The sequence below is a fragment of the Aspergillus aculeatinus genome (assembly GCF_003184765.1).
Source record: "Aspergillus aculeatinus CBS 121060 unplaced genomic scaffold BO66scaffold_52, whole genome shotgun sequence".
Lineage (NCBI taxonomy): Eukaryota > Fungi > Ascomycota > Eurotiomycetes > Eurotiales > Aspergillaceae > Aspergillus > Aspergillus aculeatinus.
In genome coordinates this window covers 245,316-268,441 of record NW_020291521.1, presented here as the reverse complement: position 1 = coordinate 268,441, position 23,126 = coordinate 245,316, and the positions used below count along the sequence as shown (strand labels likewise).

General features: G+C 56.3%; 9 protein-coding genes across 9 annotated transcripts; 6 read left to right on the top strand and 3 right to left on the bottom strand.

The window, feature by feature from the left end:
• Positions 1-401: 401 nt before the first annotated feature.
• Positions 402-2,020, top strand: BO66DRAFT_394806 (phosphatase PAP2 family protein). The gene is made up of 3 exons (XM_025648076.1): positions 402-804; positions 884-1,073; positions 1,152-2,020. The coding sequence occupies exons 1-3, from the start codon at positions 757-759 to the stop codon at positions 1,616-1,618; spliced, it is 705 nt and encodes a 234-aa protein (XP_025500117.1). The 5' UTR covers positions 402-756; the 3' UTR covers positions 1,619-2,020.
• A 298-nt stretch (positions 2,021-2,318) lies between these two features.
• Positions 2,319-6,116, top strand: BO66DRAFT_423000 (FAR11/STRIP family protein). The gene is made up of 5 exons (XM_025650086.1): positions 2,319-4,592; positions 4,645-4,757; positions 4,821-4,990; positions 5,039-5,168; positions 5,228-6,116. The coding sequence occupies exons 1-5, from the start codon at positions 2,607-2,609 to the stop codon at positions 6,099-6,101; spliced, it is 3,273 nt and encodes a 1,090-aa protein (XP_025500116.1). The 5' UTR covers positions 2,319-2,606; the 3' UTR covers positions 6,102-6,116.
• Positions 6,117-6,397: 281 nt separating this feature from the next.
• Positions 6,398-7,829, top strand: BO66DRAFT_394804 (ribosome biosynthesis protein MAK16). The gene is made up of 2 exons (XM_025648075.1): positions 6,398-6,561; positions 6,699-7,829. The coding sequence occupies exons 1-2, from the start codon at positions 6,500-6,502 to the stop codon at positions 7,636-7,638; spliced, it is 1,002 nt and encodes a 333-aa protein (XP_025500115.1). The 5' UTR covers positions 6,398-6,499; the 3' UTR covers positions 7,639-7,829.
• A 544-nt stretch (positions 7,830-8,373) lies between these two features.
• On the top strand, positions 8,374-9,192 carry BO66DRAFT_332077 (uncharacterized protein; the record flags this gene model as incomplete). The annotated part of the gene is made up of 1 exon (XM_025644116.1): positions 8,374-9,192. One exon carries the CDS (start codon positions 8,374-8,376, stop codon positions 9,190-9,192), a length of 819 nt encoding a protein of 272 aa, XP_025500114.1.
• Positions 9,193-10,716: 1,524 nt separating this feature from the next.
• Positions 10,717-12,856, top strand: BO66DRAFT_460446 (putative MFS sugar transporter; the record flags this gene model as incomplete). The annotated part of the gene is made up of 2 exons (XM_025652301.1): positions 10,717-11,692; positions 11,754-12,856. The coding sequence occupies exons 1-2, from the start codon at positions 11,128-11,130 to the stop codon at positions 12,854-12,856; spliced, it is 1,668 nt and encodes a 555-aa protein (XP_025500113.1). The 5' UTR covers positions 10,717-11,127.
• Positions 12,857-13,330: 474 nt separating this feature from the next.
• BO66DRAFT_331857 (cytochrome P450 monooxygenase) lies at positions 13,331-15,357 on the bottom strand (the record flags this gene model as incomplete). Its single annotated transcript, XM_025644111.1, has 3 exons — positions 13,331-13,396; positions 13,522-15,080; positions 15,177-15,357. The coding sequence occupies 3 exons, from the start codon at positions 15,355-15,357 to the stop codon at positions 13,331-13,333; spliced, it is 1,806 nt and encodes a 601-aa protein (XP_025500112.1).
• A 1,225-nt stretch (positions 15,358-16,582) lies between these two features.
• On the bottom strand, positions 16,583-17,650 carry BO66DRAFT_394801 (class I SAM-dependent methyltransferase). Its single transcript, XM_025648074.1, has one exon. The coding sequence runs from the start codon at positions 17,620-17,622 to the stop codon at positions 16,711-16,713; it is 912 nt and encodes a 303-aa protein (XP_025500111.1). The 5' UTR covers positions 17,623-17,650; the 3' UTR covers positions 16,583-16,710.
• A 919-nt stretch (positions 17,651-18,569) lies between these two features.
• On the bottom strand, positions 18,570-20,482 carry BO66DRAFT_431454 (uncharacterized protein; the record flags this gene model as incomplete). Its single annotated transcript, XM_025650583.1, has 7 exons — positions 19,997-20,482; positions 19,907-19,926; positions 19,790-19,829; positions 19,660-19,730; positions 19,216-19,604; positions 19,050-19,151; positions 18,570-18,972 (listed from the first exon to the last, which is right to left on the bottom strand). The coding sequence occupies exons 1-7, from the start codon at positions 20,178-20,180 to the stop codon at positions 18,570-18,572; spliced, it is 1,209 nt and encodes a 402-aa protein (XP_025500110.1). The 5' UTR covers positions 20,181-20,482.
• A 555-nt stretch (positions 20,483-21,037) lies between these two features.
• BO66DRAFT_357395 (cytochrome P450) lies at positions 21,038-22,810 on the top strand. The gene is made up of 3 exons (XM_025644901.1): positions 21,038-21,253; positions 21,319-21,750; positions 21,846-22,810. The coding sequence occupies exons 1-3, from the start codon at positions 21,075-21,077 to the stop codon at positions 22,744-22,746; spliced, it is 1,512 nt and encodes a 503-aa protein (XP_025500109.1). The 5' UTR covers positions 21,038-21,074; the 3' UTR covers positions 22,747-22,810.
• Positions 22,811-23,126: the final 316 nt, after the last annotated feature.

Here is a 23,126-nt window from a genome sequence, read left to right as displayed (position 1 = left end):
TTAGGAAGAGCAGTGGTACAGCAATAGAGTAAGTAGAGGCAACCAAGGCAGGCGAGCTAGAATACTCAGAGGAAAGAGGAGTGGGAACCAGAATAGTTATAAGAAAGGGAGTCAGGCATAGAGAACTGAGCTAGCTGGGGTTTTGCTGCCCAGTCTTGCATTAATAGTTCAGGTTGTTAGTGTTGGGAGTGTTGAAAGTTACTGAAAACAAAACCTGACTCAGAGATAAGTTAGTTACGGCCGACCCAGCCTGAGGCGACAAGGCCGAAAGGATTTCCCCTGCGGCCCTGCCTGCCCCTCCTTTTCCCCCGCCGCTTTAACAAACCCCCCCGTGACTTACTTGGCTTTCCCCCCTTGCGGACCCACTCCGCCTCCCGTTCTCTTTTCCTTGACTGGACATCGACTGGACATCGACTGGACATCTTGAATTCTTAAACTAATGATTGATTATTGAAAGTATTATTCCTTATGGACATCGGCTTGGAGAGAAGCTTCAAACTATTCGTGTAAACAACCACCAACAGTCTTCTCCGCCAAGAACATTGATTTTCGACACCTGCACGATACGATGTTGTGTGATTAGGTGGTCATCACTTGGTCTGTCACTCCGCCGGACAGTCGCTGCTGGTCCATTGCTATCATCTCATTCATCTTTAAGAAGCATACCTTGTCCTGGCCTGAATTGAGGGTCGGTTGAGAAGAAGATCTCCCAGATATCAGTTTCCGGCAACACAACAGGCCGACAGCTACAACACAATGGCGGACGCCCCCCTAGCATCCTTATCACTGACCCATGTCCATTATGTACGTTCCCATCTTTGGCGCCTAGGGTGACGAGCGCTCGAAGAACTGATTATGCATTGCTCTATGCTAACAAAGGCAGAATCCTGAGGATCTGCTCTCCTATGTATCCGCTTATCTTGCTCTAGTGCCCCAGGCCCTGGTCATCTCCTATGTCACCCTTGCCTGGGCGTCCAGAGAAGTCGAAGTCATCTTGATGTTTGCTGGTCAGATGGGCTGTGAGGCGCTGAACTTTGTCCTGAAGCGTATCATCAAGGAAGAAAGGCCAAAACGTAAGTTAATTTACCCAGGGCAAGACAAAAAGGAAAAAGAAAAATGAAATATCTGGTCCTAACTAACGCCTGCCGCAGAAATGTTCGGCAAGGGTTATGGCATGCCATCGTCGCATGCCCAGTTTATGGCTTTTTTTGCCGTATACGCTGGACTCTTCTTGGTTCTCCGACATTCCCCTGCCTTGACCCGCCCAGCAGCCACGGTTCACTTTGGGGTCCGAGCACTCCTCTCTCTTGTGTTGTGCGTCGCTGCTGCTGCAGTGGCTGTCAGTCGCGTTTACCTAAACTATCACACTCCCAAGCAGGTCCTGGCGGGCTGTAGTGCGGGTGCCTCGTGTGCGCTCGCGTGGTTTTTCGTTACGCGGCAGATCCGCGTTCTCGGCTGGGTCGACTGGGTACTAGACTTGGAAGTCTCGAAGTTCTTCCGGCTTCGCGACTTGGTGGTAAATGAGGACCTTGTAGAGGCCGGATGGCGACACTCGGAAGCGAAGCGGGCTCCGAAGCGGAAAGGAAACAGTGAGCGTCGTTCAAAGAAAACCGAATGAAATGTGCATGCGCCGTGGGGTGCTAATCAGGGAGTAGGGCTACCCAACGGTCCCTCTGTCTGATGAACATGTCGTTCCCGCCACACGCCTACCTTTACAACTAGGAGCCTGTGGTTGACGTGCATGGCTCGGTAGTCTATGAGCCTTCGGCACTCGGGTCAGCCACACTATGTGAAACTTCAGTGGAGGATCCGGGAACAGTACTTTTTACCTGAGTCCATAGAACAATAATTTTAGCCTTAGCAGGTGTAGAGCTTGATCGTCATCTCATCTTGGTTTTCTTGCCTCTTTTGGAATGAAACGCAGGATGCCCTTAACTCAAAACCGGGAAGACGACCCAGAGCGGATAGGCGTTAGGATATATAGTGTCACTAGTACGCATTGAGAGAATTCAACTTCAAGACGTTCAGACGGTGCTGAGAGGACCTTAGCACTTCAATATTGGGCTTCACTTTGTACAAATCTACTCGAAGAACCCCCCCCCAAAAAAAAAGAAACAAAAAAAAAAAAAATAAAATAAAAACAACCTGAAGCCTGAAGCAAATCTAGACATTGAGTAGATTACAATGCACCACCCATAGCCGGAACCAAAGCCTCCGCTTGGCTGGGCCGTTCCTTGCACGTGACCGGTGACTTCCGCGGATCGACTCCCCCTCCATTCATTAAGAATGCTGCCCAGTGCCGAGCGCCGCTTTCTTATTTGGACGTCCAGCTCTGCCGGACAAAGTATGTCTCTAGTTTGACTACACGTCATGTGGAATGGTACTCTCTCTTGTTCAATTTGCATGACTACTAGTCACTAATTAGGCTAAACGACTAGTCTCTTGTTCCACTCGCCCCCTGACAAAGCCTCGGTTCACCTCAGCATTAATCCCTGTTGAGTGTTTTGAAGAACTGAACCAGCTCAACTCTTTGCTCTTTTTTTCTTCATTTGAAGAGGCTGAAAAGTGGAAATACTAGTTGGAAAATATTTTGTTTTTCCCGCGCAATGGATGATCCTCCAATGCCCTCCGATGCTGGCCTGGAGGAGCAGCATATTGTGAAGGCGGACGAAGTCGACCAGACGGGCACGGATATCAGCACTGTCTCGGATGACCAAATGTTGGAAGAGGTTGCCGAGGAGCTGCGACAGGAGCAGCAGGCGTTTTCCGACCATGCACGCACGACTAGTACACTGGAGCAAGCTCCCAGGGGGGCGGAGAAGTTGCCGCCGCGACGCCCAGAGCTGCGCCGGGACTCTTCCGCCCCGCCGCCCCCTCTTCAGCCTCCGCCGCCCGCGCCTGTCCAGCACAACCAAAACCAGAACCAGAACCAGAACCAGGACGCACCACCCGACTCGCTGAGTCTGGCGCAACTAAGGCAACTGGTCCAGGAGATGCCCAAGGTGGAACAACCGGCATACGCTTTCGAATACGCTGACGCCCAACCGTTTGTAGAGGAGATTGAAGAGTGGTTCCAGTACAATGAGTACGATCGGGCCATGCTGGTCGGCATGAAGTGGTCCTTTGAGCACAAGTGGCACACCTTCTGTGAGGATCGCTCGGTAGACCCCTCGCAGCAGAACTGGCTTGCCGCCCCGCGAGACCTGCAGAAGGCATTCATGAGCCATATCGTCGACGGGCTAAGCGAAAGTACGGGGATAGTGCGGTTCGAGGCTTCGGAAGCACTTTGTTATGCCGTGACAGGTGTGTGGGGTGTCACTGCTGGAGAGGTTGCACCTGACTATCCTGGAGGTGTCTCTCCCCCTGGCGCCGAAATTCCGGAGAACAAATCATTACAAGTCAAATGGATTGAGCATAGTGTTCATCTCCTCCACGAATGTGGTGGTATTCAGGCCTTGTTGGATTGCTTATGCCGGGTCTTCGAGAGGCACCGAAGCTCGTCCTCCCAAGGACCGGAGGGCACCGGCCCCGATTCCGCCAATTCAGCATACATGGAACGCGAGGCGAACCTGCTACTGACGCCACTATATCTCATCGTCGAAGTCGCTCGAAGGCAGGAGATCCTTGACCCGAAGAATGCATCGCTACGGGAGACTCTCATGCATCTGGAGCCAAATCTGCTGGTATTCTTAGTTGAAATCATTGCAAGGTTGCGCTGGGATGACTCGGCCAATATTCCTCTCACTCGTATCATTCTTCTGTTTTGGAAGACAATACTCCTCTTCTTTGGAGGTAGTAGCAAGTTGAAGGAGGCCAAGAAGGCACTGGAGCCCGCCTTTGAGGCACGAGAGAACGCTTCACCGCGCAGGACTCCTTTTCTTACTGCCTCGCCGCTCGATTACCACAACTTCAGACAGGAGATCACGTCCAAGTATCCTGCCTATAACCCACCACCCCCAGTGGTGCCCCTGGAATTAGAGAACAACTCGATCCTGCCACCGCTTCCTCAGCACCCCAGTCGAATCAACACTTCTAGCGGTCCATTTTCCGGCGTGGGACCATCCGTAGCGGGCGGAAGTGGCTCGATCATCCACCAATCCGTCCACATTGCAACGCCGGCCCCTTCTCCGCCGCCCTCCCCAATCGGACCCGGCGGTAAGGCGGGAAAGAAGCAAAATTACCAGACCAACCAGAACTTCCCCTTCATGTACCCACCCCTGGATAATTCGAGCAACGATCTCGGCGGAAAAGGGACAACCGAGCTGCAGGACGTTCTGGTAGGCAAGAGATGGGAGGGTAGTGATGTTCCCGCCTCGATTATCGAGGCGGGCAAGTTATTTTCGACCCACGTCAAGATGACCCGGGCGATGCAGCAACTGTGGGAGGAGAGAGAGCGTTTCATGAAGTATGACCGCGGCTGGTGCCCGAATGAGACGTTTCCGTCGACCGAGTTTGAGACAGAAGAACTAGCAGATGAGATGCGCAACCTGGGATTCAATGTCAGAGAAAGATCGAGTGTTGATCAGCCCTCCGACAAAGAAACAGAAAATGAAGACATTCAACAACGCTTAGATGCTGTTGAATCATTCTACGTGAGTGCTCTGCGGGCTTAGGGAATTGATCAGGAGCTAACTGCCGCTGCAGAGACAAGCGCTAGTGCATTTACAGTCCATCACGATCGTCTTCCTCAAGATAATCTTGACGAACGTCAGTGCTATGGTCAATCAGGCTAACGGACAGAATGGACAAGGGATGGGGTAAGTGGTTTCGTGACTTCCTGCCGTTTTGATAAATCAAGGCTGATAGCCATGCCTTTCAAGTGACAACTATGGCCCGGCCAATGGTTACCCATCCGCCTTACACCATGGCCCTGGAGAGCGGAGCATTGAAGCAGCCATTGACGAGCTGGACAATGTGCGGCTCCGAGAGATCACGTCCAAGGCGATATCAGGATCTTTCCTGCTCCTGCTCAAGTGGTTCAAGCGATCTCGTAGGTAGTTTTGACTTGGCGTCTACGAGCCAGGCTAACGAGGCCTAGATATACTCAAGTTTGAGTACATGACGCAGTTGCTTCTTGATTCCAACTATCTACCTCTGATTCTCAAGATGTTTGCTCACCAAGACGTTGATCAAGCGGTTGCGCAGAAGAATGATCGCGACGAGCTGGGGTATGTGATTTGTTTTCATCTCATTCTGAGGGTGCGTCATTAACCGGCACTCCGAGCAGCTTCTTCCGATTTTGTCATCTCAAGTCCGACCATCCGCCCGCCGACCTGGACGACGAATCCTTGCCCAGCGAGGACGAAGCAATCCCTCCGCCCATCACCCGCCAACGCCAGGACACGACCGGCCACTCCTCCGTACGAGGGCCGTCGCCCGAATCCCTGCTTCCGGAGTTTAGCGAGGGGCCCCATCGTCCCGAGGTGGACGAGCTCGGGTACCCGATCGCGCCGCCGCCCAAGGAGCCGATCACCGAGTTCTCCTTCCGCAACTTCTTCTCCGCGATCAACTACCTGCACATCATGCAGAAGATCACGCGCGACAAGGCGCACCGGTGCCTCTTGCTGGTGCAGTACAAGTCCAGCACCATCCTCCGCAAGGGACTCAAGATCCCCGACCCGCACCTGCGCTTCTACACGCTCAAGCTCTTCAAGTCGCAGGTGCCGTTCTGCGGCCGCAAGTGGCGCCAGAGCAACATGCGTGTAATCACTGCCATCTACCTCTACTGTCGGCCGGAGCTACGGGATGACTGGCTCTCGGGTGCGGACATCGACGCGGAGGTCGAGGAGGCGTTGCCGCTCGAGCAGGCGCTGCGCGGACTCACCCACTGGTGGCACCTCCGACGGTACAAGGACGTGATGGGCGGCGAGGAGGGCGCGTCTCTTATGGAGGAAGAGCGGGACTTTTTCACCAGAGAGCTTGAGGCGATGGGATGGGGTATGGCTGGGGATGAGGGGTTCCCGGGCAGTAGCGAGGAAGCCGAGTTGGCCGCTGCTGCGGCGGCGGCGGCGGCAGCAGCAGCAGCAGCAGCGGGCGGTGGACCGATGGTGAACGGGACTGAATGGGACGGGGCACCCCTGCAGATGGAAAGTGGTTGGTAATACGTACATTACAGGATAGATAGAGTTGAATTGTATTAGATGGGGTAGCATATCCTACCTCACCCAGCAGCAGATCCGGTAGTGCATGGTACCGGGATGAAACCGCGACTAATCAACAATCATCAGTCCAATTCAATTCCGAGGATTGTGTTTGGATGAGGGAACTTGGAAGGATGGCCTAGCCTTATCGATAAGAAAAAAAGGTTTGGGAAAACCACCCCCTCACGTGACCCGATCACTGCGGCAACTTTTTTTCACCTTCCTCGTCTCCTCTCCACCGCCGCATCGCAAAGTTCTGGTGGCCCCCCGGACCCAAATCATCACCGACAACCCGGCTTGTAATCTGTGATCAAGCTCGAAACTTGCGCCTCAAGCAAGTCACCGATTCCAACGGAAAGATGTCGTCCGACGAGATTGTCTGGCAGGTGATCAACCAGCAGTTTTGTTCCTACAAATTGAAGTGAGTTTTTTTTTTTTTTTCTCGGTGTCATTTTTCTTCCCGCATCGTCGAAAGAAAAAAACAAAGAGCCCAACCAACTCTACACTACGCATGCCTACCCATTTCTTCCGGGCACAATGCTAATGATGGGATCGCAGAACCACCAAGGGCCAAAATTTCTGCCGCAATGAATACAACGTCTCGGGGCTGTGCAACCGGCAATCGTGCCCGCTGGCCAACTCGCGGTACGCGACGGTGCGGTCGGACCCGGAGACCGGGGTGATGTACCTGTACATGAAGACGGTGGAGCGGGCGCACATGCCGTCCAAGTGGTGGGAGCGGATCCGGCTGTCGAGCAACTACGCCAAGGCGCTGGAGCAGCTGGACGAGCGGCTGATCTACTGGCCCAAGTTCCTGGTGCACAAGTGCAAGCAGCGGCTGACGCGGCTGACGCAGGTGTCGCTGCGCATGCGGCGCCTCGCCAAGGAGGAGGAGCGCCTGGGCGAGACCGTCGTGCCCCGCCTGGCGCCCAAGGTGCGGCGCCGCGAGGCCACCCGCGAGCGCAAGGCCGAGTCCGCCGCCAAGATCGAGCGCGCCATCGAGCGCGAGCTGATCGAGCGCCTGCGCAGCGGCGCCTACGGGGACCGCCCGCTCAATGTCGAGGAGGGGATCTGGAAGAAGGTGCTGCGCGGGCTGGAGCGCACGGGCGAGGGCGAGCGCGACGAGGATCTCGACGATGGGGAGCAGATTGATGATGAGGAGGAGTTGGAGGAGGAGGGTGAGGAGGGCGTCGGGCAGGTCGAGTATGTTAGTGATGTTGAGGAGAGTGATCTGGAGGATCTGGAGGATTGGATCGGTGGGGAGTCCGCGGATGATAGTGAGGATTTCAGTGAGGACGAGGAGGATGATAGTGAGGATGAGGAGGACAGCGAGGAGGAGGATGACTCGCAGCACAGTGAGGATGAGGGCGCCGCCAAGAAGAAGCCCGCTCCCGGCTTCAAGCGCAAGCGTCCTGCTCCCCAGGCCAAGCCCCGCAAGAAGGGTCCTCGCATCGAGATCGAGTATGAGACTGAGGGGCCTGGAAAGGTCCTGGCGTAAGCCCCAATGCTGGAATTTTGGAGAGGAGGGGGGTTTTATTACAAAAAGCTCGGTTGTGGTCGTGTTTTCGTATGGCGTTGTTTCGGTTCGAGTTTCGTTGATGTATCTACTGACTTACCTTTTTTCTTTTCTTTCGTTGTTTCTCATGCTGCGATCGGGCATATCATACCCAGCCATTGCATATAGCTTGTTGAACGATTGTTCTGATGATAGCGCTGGTGCTGGTATTGGTCGTAGATCTCGGAAGATGTAGCGAAGCTTCTACGGAGTAGTTGCCTGCCGTTGTTCCTTGCATGGCTACCAGTTGGCGGTGTGGCAGGCCGGCGGCTCACGTGCTGTGCGGCCAGCGGGCGGAGTGAAACACGAAGAGTGGATCGCCAACATGGTCAGAGTCAATCCCCAATCAATGCCAAACTCCCCTTACGAGGGCGCTTGCTCAACTCCTGTTCCTGCTAACGACACGTCGTGTCTGGCATCTTCGGCATACCGTGTACCAAGCCTTCTTGCGACTCGCCTTTGACGGCTACTTTACGACCCTGGTTGCTCTCACCTTGCAGGGCGCCCTGCTGCCTAGTACTCTCTTCCGCCTTCCTCCGCATTGTCCTTCACCCCTCGTCTCAACCGCTTGATACCCCACCATTGGCTGATCCTTCAACCCTTTTCTCTGGCCCCCCCATCTCCTCTACCTCGCAAGAACAATTGTACGACCAGGGACGGGCAGCAAACTACACCAGAATGACTTCATACTTCTCGTCGCTGACGTCCTCGTCGGCCATCTCGAACCTGGGCACCCGGCTCAACTCCCTGAAACGGGCCATCACGTCGGGCGACGAGCGCGACGACCCGGACAACGCGGACTGCTCGCACATCTCGAACGTGCTGCGCGCCTACTACACCGAAAAGGGGCGACCGTATCCCTCGTGGCTGCCCCCGGACCCGAAAGCCCCCGCGCCGGCACCGGCGCGGGTCATCGCGACCTCCCAGATCCCACCCGGCGCTGCTGGTAGCGCCCCAGCGTCATCAGCATACGGACGTGGCGGCAGCGGCGGCGGTGGCAGCGGTGGTGGTGGTGGTGGACTGGGCGACCTGTGGGGGGATGCGGGCTCGGCCACGCCTCCCACCTCCCAGACATCCAGTTTGCGCCGGGGTCGCATGACCGCCGGGGGAAATAACAACAGCATCCACAACAGCATGGGGGCACCGCTGTCGGCGACGGCGAGTGCTCCGGGAGGCCCAATCGCCCACAACAGCCTGTCCCCGACCCCGTCGGCAATGCAGCAGCACCCTCACCACCCCGCCGGGGGCGGCCGTCCCCTGCCCAGTCAGCGCGCCGGATCCTACCAGACGATCTCGGGCCCCGTGACCGGCGGCGGCGCGACGCAACAACCGCTGGAGCGCGCAGCGTCGGCCCAGGAACGACTCCGGGCACGCCTGCATGGGGGCCGGTCGCCCAGCCCCGGCCAGAATCCGAGCAGTCGGCCGGGTTCACCCTACGTGGCCGGGGGAGCGGATCCTAGCGCACGAAAACCGGTAGGGATGCCGGGTCGACGATAATGGCAAGGAACCAATGATGCCTGACTGACCTTGGGAGCTAAATCCTGGTGGTGTGGAAGGGAGTGAAGGAATAGCCCGGAGTCAAAGAGAAAGACAAAAAAAGAAAAAAAAATAAAACTAATACGAGAAGGGAAGAGAGGGGGGGCACCAACACCCGACCTGCAGGGAAAAGATGCGGACTTGCTGGTTTTAGTCTTTCGTCTATTCACACAGTCGGGTGGTGCCGATGGAGAAGGGCGGGGTGAGTACTCAGTAGGAAGGAGAGTGAGGAAAGTGAGAAATTAGTGAGTTGAGATCCCCCAAGGGCCATATTGGGGATGTGCTGCGGTTTACATAATTACTTTCTTTCTCCCAGCGGGTTGTTGAAGAGAAGATTCTCTTGCTGTGCTGTGCTGTGCTGTGCTGTGCTGTCTTGTGTGCATTTGATTAGCGATGCGATGGTGTTGATCTGTTGTTGCAACTATGTTGTCTGTCTCTAATAAGTTCATAGCCGTAATAATGCAACCCCGCTGACTTCTTTTTTCCTTGCTTTCCCAACTACGTGATAACATTGTCTTATTTTGTATTATTATTTTCTGCCAACCCACAAATCCACTCCAACCCCCAGAGAGCAGGGCAAACCCTCCCCCATGGCCGAATGATGCAGAATGTGTGGGGGTTGCAACTCCTGGGCGGGTTTTAGTTTCACGAGTAGTTTGGACGAGGGTTGAACCTCAGCCGTGGTTGAACGGCCGGGAAGCTTTTTTTTGTTTTCGATTCTCAGCCAGGGGAGCGAATGGGGAAGTCGGAATCCCTGAGAGAACGAAAGGAAAAGGGAAGAGGTGAAGGCTTCAGCTGGACGGCGGGCATCGTGGATAAAGTATTAACGCTGACTGAGTTGGATTGTGCCCATGTTGGCATGTTGGGCATTGTTGAATACGTGGGGGTGGAAAATGGCGCAACCATGCTTAGTACAGTACTGTACAGCTCCATTCTGTAACTGACTGACTAACTACTCCAAACAAGATATTATGGGGAAGAGTCGGGAACTGAAGAGAAGAAGCGGGCAGCCAGACAGTCCGACAGTCACGCGGGCCATTCACCAAGGTGGAATCAGTGGAATCAGTGGAATGGTGCCGGAGAGTCTCCGAAATTGTCCCGTTGCCGGCATTGGAGAAGACGGAGAAGACGAAAAAGAAGAGAAATTTCGGCTCGGCTTACCTAACGCTAAGGCCGCTTTGGCTGCCCACGGGGAACTTTTTCGCTGGATTTTCTCCGCAATCCGCATTCTGTCTCCACTCCAACTTACCCTGGTGGATTTCTCTCCATCCCGAACTTTTCTCGTGTTTACTGCTCTATTGCTCTACTGGGTGGAATTGGATTCATCTAGTCGACTTAGTTCATTTTAGGCTCTCTGGCTGACTCTCTCTCTGGCTATGGTGGCCCCACTCCCTGGTCATTCTCTATCCCGCCTGTCCTTTCTGGCTGGCAATCCCAGGCTGGTCGTTTCGGCTTCCAAGTCTGGCCAGACGGCCCGATGACGCGGTTGTGCCTGCCGACCCCAGTCCTGCTTGGCTCTCGTGGAAATTTTCAACAATGACGATGATGGTCAGTCGGTCAGTCAATCAGTCAGGGAGGGTGACACCCGGAATTTCTGGGGTCTTTGGGCGTTTCTGGCCTGATGCGCCTTGCCTTTAAAAGCCTCGTGCATTCCCCTCTTCACCCCCCGGAATGGTTGCACTCGATCTGCACGCTTCCCCGCTTCTCATTCCTCTCCCCTCCCTCGTGGTGGCCATCCCTCCCTTTTCACCTCAGTCCTCGTTCTACTCTTGAGGCTGTGCTCAACTGTGGTCGCGCAGACATACAGTACATAGATCCGGGATAAACCGTCTGTTGTTACACAGTACACAAAATAATACCTACCTGCAGCTGGCACAGCCGCCCCATCAACCAATCATGGGTACCATGCACGATTTGGACACCGCCCACGATGACCACAAGGACGGCACCGCCGTCGAGATGGACGACATCCACAAGGACCCCAAGGCCATGGAGGAGCTCACTGAGGCTGCCATGGATGCAGAGTTGCAGGAGCTGGAGCAGCAATTGAGGGAGATGCCCAAGTCCCGCTTTGAGGTCGCCTTCTCCAGTCCGGCTATCTACACCTACATGCTGGTCGCCTTCGCCTCCATGGGTGGTTTGTTGTCCGGTCTGGACCAGTCCCTCATCAGTGGTGCTAATCTCTTTTTGGGCGATGCGCTGCACCTGAGTGACAACCAAAGCAGTCTGGTCGACTCCGGTATGCCCCTGGGTGCCGTGGCTGGTGCTATCCTTCTGTCCCCGTCCAATGAGTACCTGGGCCGTCGTATGTCTATCATTGTCTCTTGTATCCTCTACACGGCTGGTGCCGCCCTGGAGGCTGGTGCCGTGAACTTTGGTATGATCTTTGCTGGTCGTTTCATCCTCGGAGCCGGTGTCGGTCTGGAGGGTGGTACGGTCCCTGTCTACGTCGCTGAGAGTGGTATGTTCATGTTCCTTTCTGTCTGCTTCTACTGTAAGGCCAGCACGCTGACCTCTCCCAGTCCCCAGTCGTATTCGTGGCAATCTCGTTTCCTTGTACCAGCTGAACATCGCCCTGGGTGAGGTGTTGGGCTACGCCGTGGCTGCCATGTTCCTCGACGTCACCGGCAACTGGCGCTACATCCTCGGTTCCTCCTTGGTTTTCTCCACCATCCTCCTGGTGGGCATGTTCTTCCTGCCCGAGAGTCCCCGTTACCTGATGCACAAGGGTCGGGCCGTGGAAGCCTACGGAGTGTGGAAACGCATCCGCGGCTTTGACACCTACGAAGCTAAGGACGAGTTCCTGGGTATGCGCCAGGCCGTCCTCGCCGAGGCCGAGGAGCAGCAGAACACCAAGAAGTACGCCTGGTTGGACTTTTTCACCAAGCCCCGTGCTCGTCGTGCGCTTGTCTATGCCAATATCATGATTGTTCTCGGCCAGTTGACGGGTGTGAACGCCGTCATGTACTACATGAGCACCCTCATGACCAACATTGGATTTAACACGAAGAATAGTGTGTTCATGTCCCTTGTTGGCGGTGGCTCACTTCTCTTGGGCACTATTCCCGCTGTGATCTACATGGAACGGTTTGGCCGGCGCTATTGGGCCAACGTCATGCTCCCCGGTTTCTTCATCGGTCTAGTCCTCGTCGGTGTGGGCTACCAGTTCAACTACACCACCCACCCGGCTGCCGCTGAAGGTGTCTACCTCACCGGCATCATCCTGTACATGGGCTTCTTCGGATCCTATGCCTGTCTCACCTGGGTCATTCCTTCGGAGGTCTTCCCCACGTACCTCCGTCATTACGGAATGACCGTGGCGGACGCCAACCTCTTCCTGTGCTCTTTCATCGTGACCTACAACTTCACGCGCATGATGAAGGCGATGACGCGGACTGGTCTGACCCTCGGCTTCTACGGGGGTATCGCCTTCGTCGGCTGGATCTACCAGATCATCTTCATGCCCGAGACGAAGAACAAGTCCCTCGAGGAGATCGACGAGCTCTTCTCGCGGCCCACGTCGGAGATCGTCAAGGAGAACCTCGCTCAGACTAAGGAGGTTGTCGGCGATTTGCTGAGCTTCCGGTGGAAGAAGGCGTTCTCGCCTCCCCCGAAGCGGGAGTAGTGGTTTGTGCTGTGGGTTCAGTGGTGCAGCCTTGGGGCTGTGCCAGTGCTTTGACTATGATGTTTACCAGCGTGCCTTTGCATGTGTTAATGAATACCAGATAAGAAACAAAAAGAGGATTACCTCCAGATGCTTATGAATTGGGATATTTGATGTTGGAATGCAGCTTGATTGATGAGGCTATATCTGCAGTAAAAGAGTAGCCAGTAGCTTTCTTATGATAATATGGAATTACAGCATAGTAGGCCAGCAGGAAGAGTTGTGGAGGTAGCAGTGCTATCCAGGGTTCGTCTATTGAGCCTTGACGTATGTATGATCTGTGGTGGTGTGACGTGGTCGATCAACGATAGATGAAGTGCATCCGACTGCGAAACGCCCACAAACTATGTCTACCTTACCCAGCACCGCATAACCCTGGGAACCTCAAAAACCTCCACGCCTCAGAAACCACCCACCCCCCTGTCCTCTCAAGTCTCACCACCCCATCTCCCGAACCGTCATCATCAACCCATCCACCGGCCTCGCCGTGATCTGCCGCGTCTACCAGCCCCACAACCCGCAGCGCCGTCAGCGTGAGTCCCCACCACCCTCCAGCCCAGCGCAAGGAGAAGAAGAAGAAGAAGAAGAAGAAGAAGAAGAAGAAGAAGAAGAAAAGAAAAACTCACCGTATACACCACCCCCTCGACCGCCGCCTGCCCATCCGGCCGCAAAACGGGCCGCCCCGTCGCCGCCTCGCGCACCACCGCCCCCAGCCCGACCTTGCTGAACGCATAACGCCGCCCCACCACCGCCAGCGCCACGCGCATCACCAGCCGCGCGAACTCCTGCCCGATGCAGGCGCGGGGCCCGCGCTCGTACGGCCGCCACGCGCTGGGGGGGATTGCGTTGGTGCTGGTGCTGTTGTTGTTGTTGTTGTTGTTGTTGTTGTTGTTGATTCCGTGGTCGTGGTCCTGGTCGTGGTCGCAGTCCTGGTCACAGTCAGGGTCAACTCCCAACCACCGCTCAGGCCGGAAGACGTGGGCGTCGGGCCCGAAAACGGCGGGGTCGCGGTGGATGATGGCGGGGCAGTTGTAGAGGATCAGGTCGTCGAGGCCGAGGGTCTTTGACTCCGGTGGGTTCGTGGAGGAGGCGCCCGCGGGCAGGCGCACGGTGAGCCCCGAGGCCTGACGCTGCGGGGCCGGGGCGTACCGCGCCGTCGAGGCCGGCGGGTGCAGGCGCAGGGTCTCCTTGAGGACGGCGTCGAGGTAGACCATGCGGCGGAGGAGGGAGGGGCCCGTCGTGGGCGAGGCGAGCGCGGCCTGCACGGCTGTGGGGTCGGCGCGGGTGTCCTCGCCGAAGAGCGTGTCGAGCTCGGCGTGCAGCGCGGCTTGGGCCCGCGGGGTGCGCGAGAGCTCGTACAGCGCCCAGGCGAGGGTCGCGCTGGGGGAGTCGTGCCCGCCTAGCAGGAAGGTGCGCAGCTGGTCGCTGGTTTGGGTGAGGAGGGCGGGCGTCAGGGGGTGGTCTTGGGTGATGGGTTGGAGGGCTAGGGCTGTGATGCTGCGTGGCGGGGGTGGGTTCTCCTGCTGCTGCTGCTGCTGCTGCTGCTTCTGCGTCTGCTGTTGCAGCTCGGCGTGCTTGCGTCGGACGAGGGATTGCAGGAGGCGCTGGACGCGGGCCCCGCGGCGCCGCCGCCGCACGGTGTTGACCGGGTTGAAGAACCAGGGGAGGTGGATCTGGTCGTCCCAGTAGGCGTGGATGAGGTGGTTGAAGGCGCGCACCAGCGGGCTCTGGCGGCGCGGGTCCAGGTGCTGGGCGTCCAGGTCCTCGTCGAGGAGGGCGGCGCCGATGATGTCGTACATCAGGTTCGTGGTGAGGGTGACGAGGGGGACGGGCTCCCCGGAGCCGGCGAGGGCGTCGAGCTGCGCGACGAACCCCCGCGTCTGCGCCACGACGGTGGGCACCAGGGCCTGCAGGTTCTGCGGGGAGAACCAGGGGCTGAAGGTCCTGCGCAGCGCCTTCCACTCCTCGCCCTCGGCGGCGAGAATGGAGGTGTGGCCGATGACGGGCTCGAGAAAGCCCAGCCCCAGCTTCGGCACGCTGAAGCGGAACTGCTGGCTGGGCCGCGAGATCTGCTCCGCCACCTCGTGGCTCGCGATCACCAGCACCGGCCGGCAGATCGGGCGGTAATCGAACAGCACCACCGGGGGTCGGCCGAGGGTTTCATGGATCTGCGCGAAGATGTGGTCTGCATCGTAACTGTTTTAGTGATCCGAGTCATGGAACGCACACACACTTCCAGACAAACGCTTCGGTGCAGAGAAGTGCAAAGGTGCAGATTTACCGTGATCACCGTCCTGGAACCCCTGCTGGGCGATCTCATGGTAGATCTTCAGGTGACCCCAGAGCAGAGACGTGGGCAGTTGGGGGAATTGACGGTATCGGCGGAACCGTTCGTACCAGATCCGGCGGCAGAGCCAGACCGAAGCTAGCATCACTATGCTGAGAAGCAGGAACGACAACATGGTGGATGCGTGGTGGACGCTTGGTGGCACTTGCAGGGAAAAGCATTTCTGCAGGCACCAGCAGCTTCCTCCCTGCACCGCTACTACTTATGTAGACCACCAACCGAGGCAATGCTATGGCGTGAGGAGGGGGACGACTGGATATTCAGGCAAGGTGAGGGCTGTGCTCTCCGTCGGCGAGGCTGATGCAAGTGCACTACCAGGATACCGCGATCCCATCAATCAAGAAGGGAGGATGACAGCTGCACCCGGGTGGGGGAGGTTCCTGTTGGTGGGCAAACAGTGAGCGTGCGTTAGCGTGGAGGGAGACATGCACACAGCGAGAGAGAGAGAGAGAGAGAGAGGCATGAAGCAGGGTAGTAGACTGAAAGAGGGGCTCGGAGATTGGTCCCAATTGGAGTTGAATTGGTTGATAGGATGATTGCAACTGCGTCGGCCTTGCGCAACAACAGACAGCACATACAATACTCGTTTGACGAGGGATGAAATGCATGCACTCACAGCTAGGAAGTCGTAACCTCCGCGCAAGGGGGAAATATCCCGTTGTCTTTCTACCAATCGTACCTTAAGAACTTCTTAGATCCCAAAACGTCAAGCATACTAACCACCCTGAACGATAGTAATATATGTATTGTGATGTTGAAGTTCACCCAGCTCGCCCGTTTGCATGCAGGAAAACGGGTGTTTGTTAAGGTCTCACTGTCTCGTTCGCTTCCTCGCTTGCTTTCCATGGCTGGGACGGTGCTTGGCTAGTAGAGCCTACCTATATCCCGCCAAATAAATCGTGGGGTCCTTGGCAAGACCAGACCTCGCTGCCTTGGTCGTTTTGAAGACGGCGCTTGACCTCTCCCTCCACTAGGCTGAGACTTCCCGGGGCTGCGAAACGAAGCCGCTTTAGGGTTCCGGGATTTGCACGCTTGATGGTCCTTCTCAGCACCGTAAGTCTGCGTGAATTACATCTGCCATGCAGGTTGCGTTGGTCATCGCACACGCGCTTGCCCGGTTCCGGTAATGATCAATGTCGCCGCAGGCACCCCCACTTCTTATGGCACTAATTCTGAGTAGACTGACTCGCCTAAGAGGAGGAGCAAGCCCGGTGGTGAAGAGATGTGTTGGTCTGTAAGCAGTGATTAAGAGGTCAGGGGGGAAGGGCAGGGGGGGCTGTTACACCTAACCCGGTCCTCAAGACCTGTAATGAGGTTTGCCCCAGCGAGAGCAAGAATGTGCTAGAAGAGCATCCGAGCAGCCAGTTCTATTCTAAGGTTCATCCCCAGAGCTAGCTATATCAACTTATACATTGATTGACATCATATCTAACCGGATCCGGTCTCGATACCCAAGTAGACCACAAATTCAGGCCAGCGGCTTCCGTCCGACCGCGGTAACAACGCGACCCTGATGCACGACGACGCCCTGCTCCGTCTCCCTGACGGCGGCGGTGAACAGGGCGACCCAGGCCTCGCGGGAGACGGGCGCATTGGGCGCCTCGGCCTTGGGGGGAAACAGCGCGGCGAGTTCCTCCCACACGATCAGATAGTTCTCCGTCCAGCCCTTGTAGTCCTGGGGCCGCTTGTTGTGGGGCAGCAGCCGGGCCTCCTGGAAGCCGAACTGCGTGAGCTGGGCGTCGAGCGCGTCCACCCAGGCGTTGCTGATGCCCTTGGCGCGCAGCCCGCCCTGCAGGATCTGGGAGGCCTGGCTGCAGGCGGCCGTGGAGACCTCGGGGGTGGGGGCCTCGACCAGAAACAGATCCCCGCGGTTCTCCTCCCACTGGAGGTAGCCGCCGGGCTTGAGCAGGGCTGAGGCCACCGTGAGGATCGGGGTGAGGTCGGAGTCCGGGCCGATGAGACTCGCGAAGGCGCGGATGTGCACCACATCGTAGGCACCCCGCAGCGCGGCCGGAAGAGGCTGGGCCAGGATGTCGAGCGGCTGCAGCGACACGCCGGCGGGCAGGTAGGCCGCGGCGGGGAAGTTGACGGGGTTGATGTCGAAGCCATCCAGCTGGACAGAGAGATCGGGGTTCTTCTGGGTCAATTGCGTGTGGAGCTCGGTGAGCCAGACGCCGTTGCCACAGGCCAGATCGGCGATCTTCAGCGGCTGCTGCGCGGCCGTCACGGCTTTGGTGATCGCTGGCTCCAGGAGGTAGTCGAGGGTGTTTTGGTACAGGAAGTGCTGGAGGTGCAGGCGCGCCGAGGAACGGAAATTGTGGGCGTGAGCAATCCAGTAGGTGGATTGGTCGTAATTTTCAATGTGGGAAGAGGCGGTCATTGTTTTTTTTTTTTTTTTTTTTTTTTTTGGATTGATGGAGGTTTGCAATGGAAGGAAATTGGGCAAGAGGAAGTTGGAGGAAGAAAAGGGGGTGGGTTTGGCTCGCTGGATGGGTGGACTTTTTAAAGTACTCTGTACTCATCTGCGGATGGCCTGGATAGGATGACGAGGCAAGACAAAAGTTGATACTAAGTAAGATCAGGTAAAGTTGGTAAACAGAGGGACAAAGAAACTGGAGGAGGGGTAGTGGGACCCTAAGATGAGGTACTTACTGCTGCTGGCTAATCAGAATACCCCAGTGTCACAGCACCAGATGGTGCAGGTTATATCCATGTCCCCTAGGCATGCATACCAAGCCTTACTTGGCCAAGTGCTTACGTTTCACTTTTGTTCTACCGACCCCAGTCCGGGCGGGCGGATGGTGAATCCTCTCCACCAGCCTCCCTTGGATCAGGGGTTCTGGGATTGGGCATACATCTAGCAGACATATGAAAATCCAATCAGATCAATCACCCAGTCATCCATTTCAGCCCCCCCCCCAGAGTCTTACGCGATCTGCACCCGGACCATTCTCGTCCCCCCGGTAGTAGATCACGTGCGATCATAGCCCTGCTCGATGTTGACGGGAGCCGAGCTTTGCAAGCAATCCATGGACCTAAAGAAGTGTCTGAACACATTGATCGGGGTGTTAGATCGCTATAGGAACTCATAAACCCATCATATTGAATTCACAACCCAACTCTGGTCAACACATCTGATTGCGGGCAAGAAACTGAAGGCGGTCCAATAATAAAACCGGGGCGATATGCATATTTGAGCTATAGTATAGAATGGCAATCTTGAGTAGTTTCTAGGTGGAATGGATTGGGGGGATTGCGTTCAATAGTGATGCGAACAAGTTCCACAGGATAGCAGGACGATGTCTAAGCCCCCCCCTCCCCCCTCCCCTAAGCACCCCCCGGAACCCCCCCCTTGACGCCGCCCCTCAGCGATGGGTCCCTCCCGCTGGCGGAATCGCCCCGGAGATGCGCATGGTAGTCGACATCTACCGACTGGAGCTCATAATAATGCGAAACCTGGATCCCCATTTTGCCTTCTTCCGGGTCGATCGGCTTCGGTCTGCGGAACATCGACCTCAGCCCTGACAAGGTGCCGGTCGGAATGTCGAGGGAGATGCCCGGCTTATGCGCCGGGTCGCTCAGGGCCACCGTGGATTTGCTCGCCCGTGACAACGTCAGCCGTTGTTTGAGGTACACGAACCCCGACTCGGTTCGCTGCAGCCAGGTGCGCAACACGACGAAGAACACCGGGACACAGGCGCAGAGGATGCCGATGTTGAGCTCGACCACACTGTCAGGGGGGAAAACACAAGAGCGGCGGGTCAGGACTGAGAACCACTCTAAGGCCTAGGGGGGGGGGGACCTTACCACAGTGCTTCAAATTTTACGGACAGCCACCGGTTGTCTTCCACCGTGAAGACCATGGCATGATAGCGGAGGACGGTACCGGCAATGGAGCAGCCAAGCGATCTGGTGGACGGTGGATGGGTGAGTATTGGGAACCAAGTTCACATTGCAAGCAACTACAACTTACATGAAACCGATCAGGAAAATACACGCCACACCCAGCTTCTTCTTGTTCTTCATATTCAGGCGGAAGATGATGCCTGTGGGGATGATCATGACGTAGAAGTCGGAGACCACACTGAAAATGCCCTGCGTGAAGTCGAGTTGGCGCGAGGCGACGTTCATCCGCGAGGTGTTGGCCGTCGATCCCCAGCCCCCGTCCCCCCGATGGGGCACCATCCAGGCCAGCATACAGATGGTTAGCGTGGTGTATCCCACCACAACAAAGGCGATGCCACTCCAGATGAGGGCCCGGGCGCGGCGAGAGGGCGAGAAGATGCGGAGGTAGAACGTGAGAATCGAAACCTTGGTGAACATGGCGCTGATGTTGTACAGGCACCCCGCCGTCACCGAGTACTAACTCTATCAGGGCTGTAACAGAATCAGATGGAGTCCAATGAGTTGATCATACCTTGAAGAACCACGGCACGATCGAGGAGACGGGGATATCCCATGCATGACGTCCCCATACATCCTTCAGGACTGTTTCGGAATGAGCTACCCAGATCCTGCGAGGCTATGCGAAAGGGACGACAACGTACAAACCGGAATGAGAGTTCCACAGAATGAAGCAGCACCGACCTAGTAGACAAGAGAGATAGATTCATCAGGAAGACAGATCGAGTGGATTATTATCCTGTGCGGGCATGCATGCTCACAGCGCCAAGAACCAGAAGATCTGCGACGGTCCTCAAAGTCAGCCGGCTGCTTCGATCGCAACAGAGTCGAGAATTTGAGGAATCACTTACAGTCGTCAGTCCCGAGTTGCTTTGTCTTCAGACGGACATAGGCCCGGAGCACAAAGGCAATGACCATGATTGGCAGAGTCAACCAAATCGACAGCCTCCCGGCCCAAGAGATGGACACCGGGTCCACGAAATTAGTCACCTGCCCCGGAGGGGGTTGCGACATGGGAATCTTCGACAGGTCCATGGCCGAATGATCGATTTGCGCTGGATGCGAAGAAAGCGCGCGGAAACGTGGTGTTCCAGCGAGAAACGGACAGTGGAAGTCTTATTATAATCAATCCAAGCATGAGTTGGAGGAGCTGGCCCCCAATCTTCATGGAACTGTTCCTTGAGTCTTGACTGACGAGCCTTGTGCAGACACTCCGCCACCCTCCGCCACCACGCCCCGGCACAAAGTACCGTTTGCATGCCTCGTGCAGCCGGCAAGCGCGGGTGGCAGACCAGAACCCATCATCCAAGAAGGGTGGGCGGCCATAGTTCTGGCCCCAATGCATGCATGCAGTGGTGGCAGCCCTTCTTCAATCCACAGGCTTTGCCCTAACTCTGGAGAATTTCCGATCTACAGCTTCGAAGGAATTCGGGCCGCAACTTTACTTGACACTGGGACCTTGGGGATATGTTGAACGAGAGAATAACAGTCGTTTCATTCTCACCCCATTCTCTTTGCTGGATAGGAAACATCAATGAGTCGGGATGTGAGCTGTGAAGCGGGGAACCTGGCGAGGAGCAGATACATGATTGAACGTTTTGTCCGCACCCTGTCACTCTGAGGGCGCTAGCAGGGAGCAAGTGGGGGGGGGAAGAAAAAGAAAACATGAAAAGTCAAGATAAAAACAAAATAGAATATTTAGAAAATAAAAGCAAAAAGAAATATGTGAAAAAGAAAAGAAAAGAAGAAATGAAAAAGCTGAAATGAAGCAAGGGCCAGATCCATGCATAGTTAGTTAGTGCTTATGATACCTTCGTCCTTCCGTAGTGAATGACAAGCTCGCTCTCACATAAGAGGTGGCTGCACTGAGTCCATGGCCAATATCCGCACCATGCCCTCCAACATTCCTAGCCATCGACTGCAATCACCATGCTCCTCATTCTCGTCATCTGCGTCTTGCTCCCGCTGGCCGCGTCCGTCTTTCTTCGGATGGTCCTCGACTATACCCAAGACGGCCAAGAACCACCCCCCGTCGACTTGCCTATGCCCTTCATCGGTCCCATTATTCGCATGTGGTGGATGGGATTCGACTACTATAGAAAGCATCGGTGAGTGAAATCCATGATGATGATGATGATGATGATGATATTGCAACAACTGACATAACTCTCAGCCAATTCCCCGTCTATACGATCCGTCTACCGGGCATACGGCTGTATGTGGTCAACTCCACCTCCCTCATCTCGGCCGTGCAGCACCATCCTCGAACGCTCTCCTTCTCCCCAATCCTGGCCCGGGTTGCAGCCACCTTGATTGGAGCCAGCGACGCTGGTTGTGAAGTCTTGGGCGATGATGCAGAGAACGGCTTCATCCGCCGGTTCCATGACTTCAACCACTCCAGTTTGTCGACCGGACCTGGCTTGGAGGTCATCCGAACAAGGTTCTGGAACCTCGTCACCTCGTCTCATTCCAGGCAATTCCTCGAGTCTCCCGGGTTTACCGGTATGTATCAATGGATCTCCCACGAGGTCATGATGGCCACCTCGGAATCCATGTACGGCGCGCAGAACCCGTTCCGAGATTCTGCAACCCGCGCAGCCTGGCAGTTCGTTGAACCCCCTTGCCTCCCTTAGTCCCTTCGCAAAGTCCCCCCCTGATCTCTTGCGAGCCGTTCCTAACCCCCCCTCGTTCCTCCCGCAGGAAGTATCAATCCGGCGCGACGCGGCTGACCACCGGATGCATCCCGTCCATCATCGCGAAACAGGCGCTCCGTGCACGGGGGGAGGTGGTCCGGTCCTTCGAGCAGTACTACGCGGACCGGGGATTCGAGCACCGCAAAGCCTCTCCCTACATCAACGCCCAATATCACATCTTCTCCACCAGCGGGCTGTCTGACGCGGACATCGCCAAGACGCAGGCGGCGTTCAGCATTGCCATTCTGGGCAACACCATCCCGGCCACGTTCTGGCTCATCTACCACATCTTCTCCAACCAAGCGATCTTGCGCGACTGCCGCCAGGAGCTGGAGGCCGCACTCCGCCGCCACCAGACCGGACGCCCCGCCCTTGATCTGGCCACCCTGGAGCAAGCCTGTCCGATCCTCGCGTCCACCTTCAAGGAGACCCTGCGCATGCACTCGATGGGCACGTCCGTGACCCAGGTGGTCGAGGATCAAGTGATCGAGGGCCGGTACCTCTTCAAGAAGGGCGCCCTGGTCCTGATCCCGGCGATCATCCAGCACAGTGCGCCCGCGGTGTGGGGGGCCGACGACCTGCATGCGTTCGACCACCGCCGGTTCGTGCGCGAGAGCCACGGCCCCGATCGCAAACGAGGTCCCAACCCGATCGGATTCCGGGTCTTCGGCGGCGGGTGGACCTTGTGTCCCGGGCGCCATGTCGCCACGTCGATGATCCTCGGCTTCGCCGCCAGTACCATTCTCCACTTCGATCTGCGGCCCCGCCGCGGGGGTCAATGGGTGATGCCGACGGTCAAGAACTCGCACCTCGGCGTCGCCATCGCGCAGCCCGATGAGGACTTTGATGTGGAGTTTCGCTGCCGGGTGACAGAGGGAACGGGTCTGCGGATGGCATCATATAGCTGAAAAAATGGTTTAATGGAAGGAGTCTTAGACCAAAGCCTTGAAAAAGCTTTGGCAAAGCTATAATGAAGCATAAGTTGAAACATAAAGTAGATAACATTAGTAGTCACAAAAGGACTTCTCGATAGTTACTACCACAGTCAAGATACCTAGGGAAGCATTTGGCTTCTATGGAGCGGCTGTTCTGTTCTTCTGCACTGAAGGCCCAACAGCCCATTGAAAGGACAACAATGTTACACCAAACAGGCCAAATAGACCAAATAATGCAAAGCCTGCCCTTAGTGAAAGGCGGTCCTTCCTCTACCACCACGCTGTTACAAGGTGATCCTATTCCCAAGTCCCTGCCTGGTGACGGGATCCAACCCCAGCCGCTCCATGGTCCG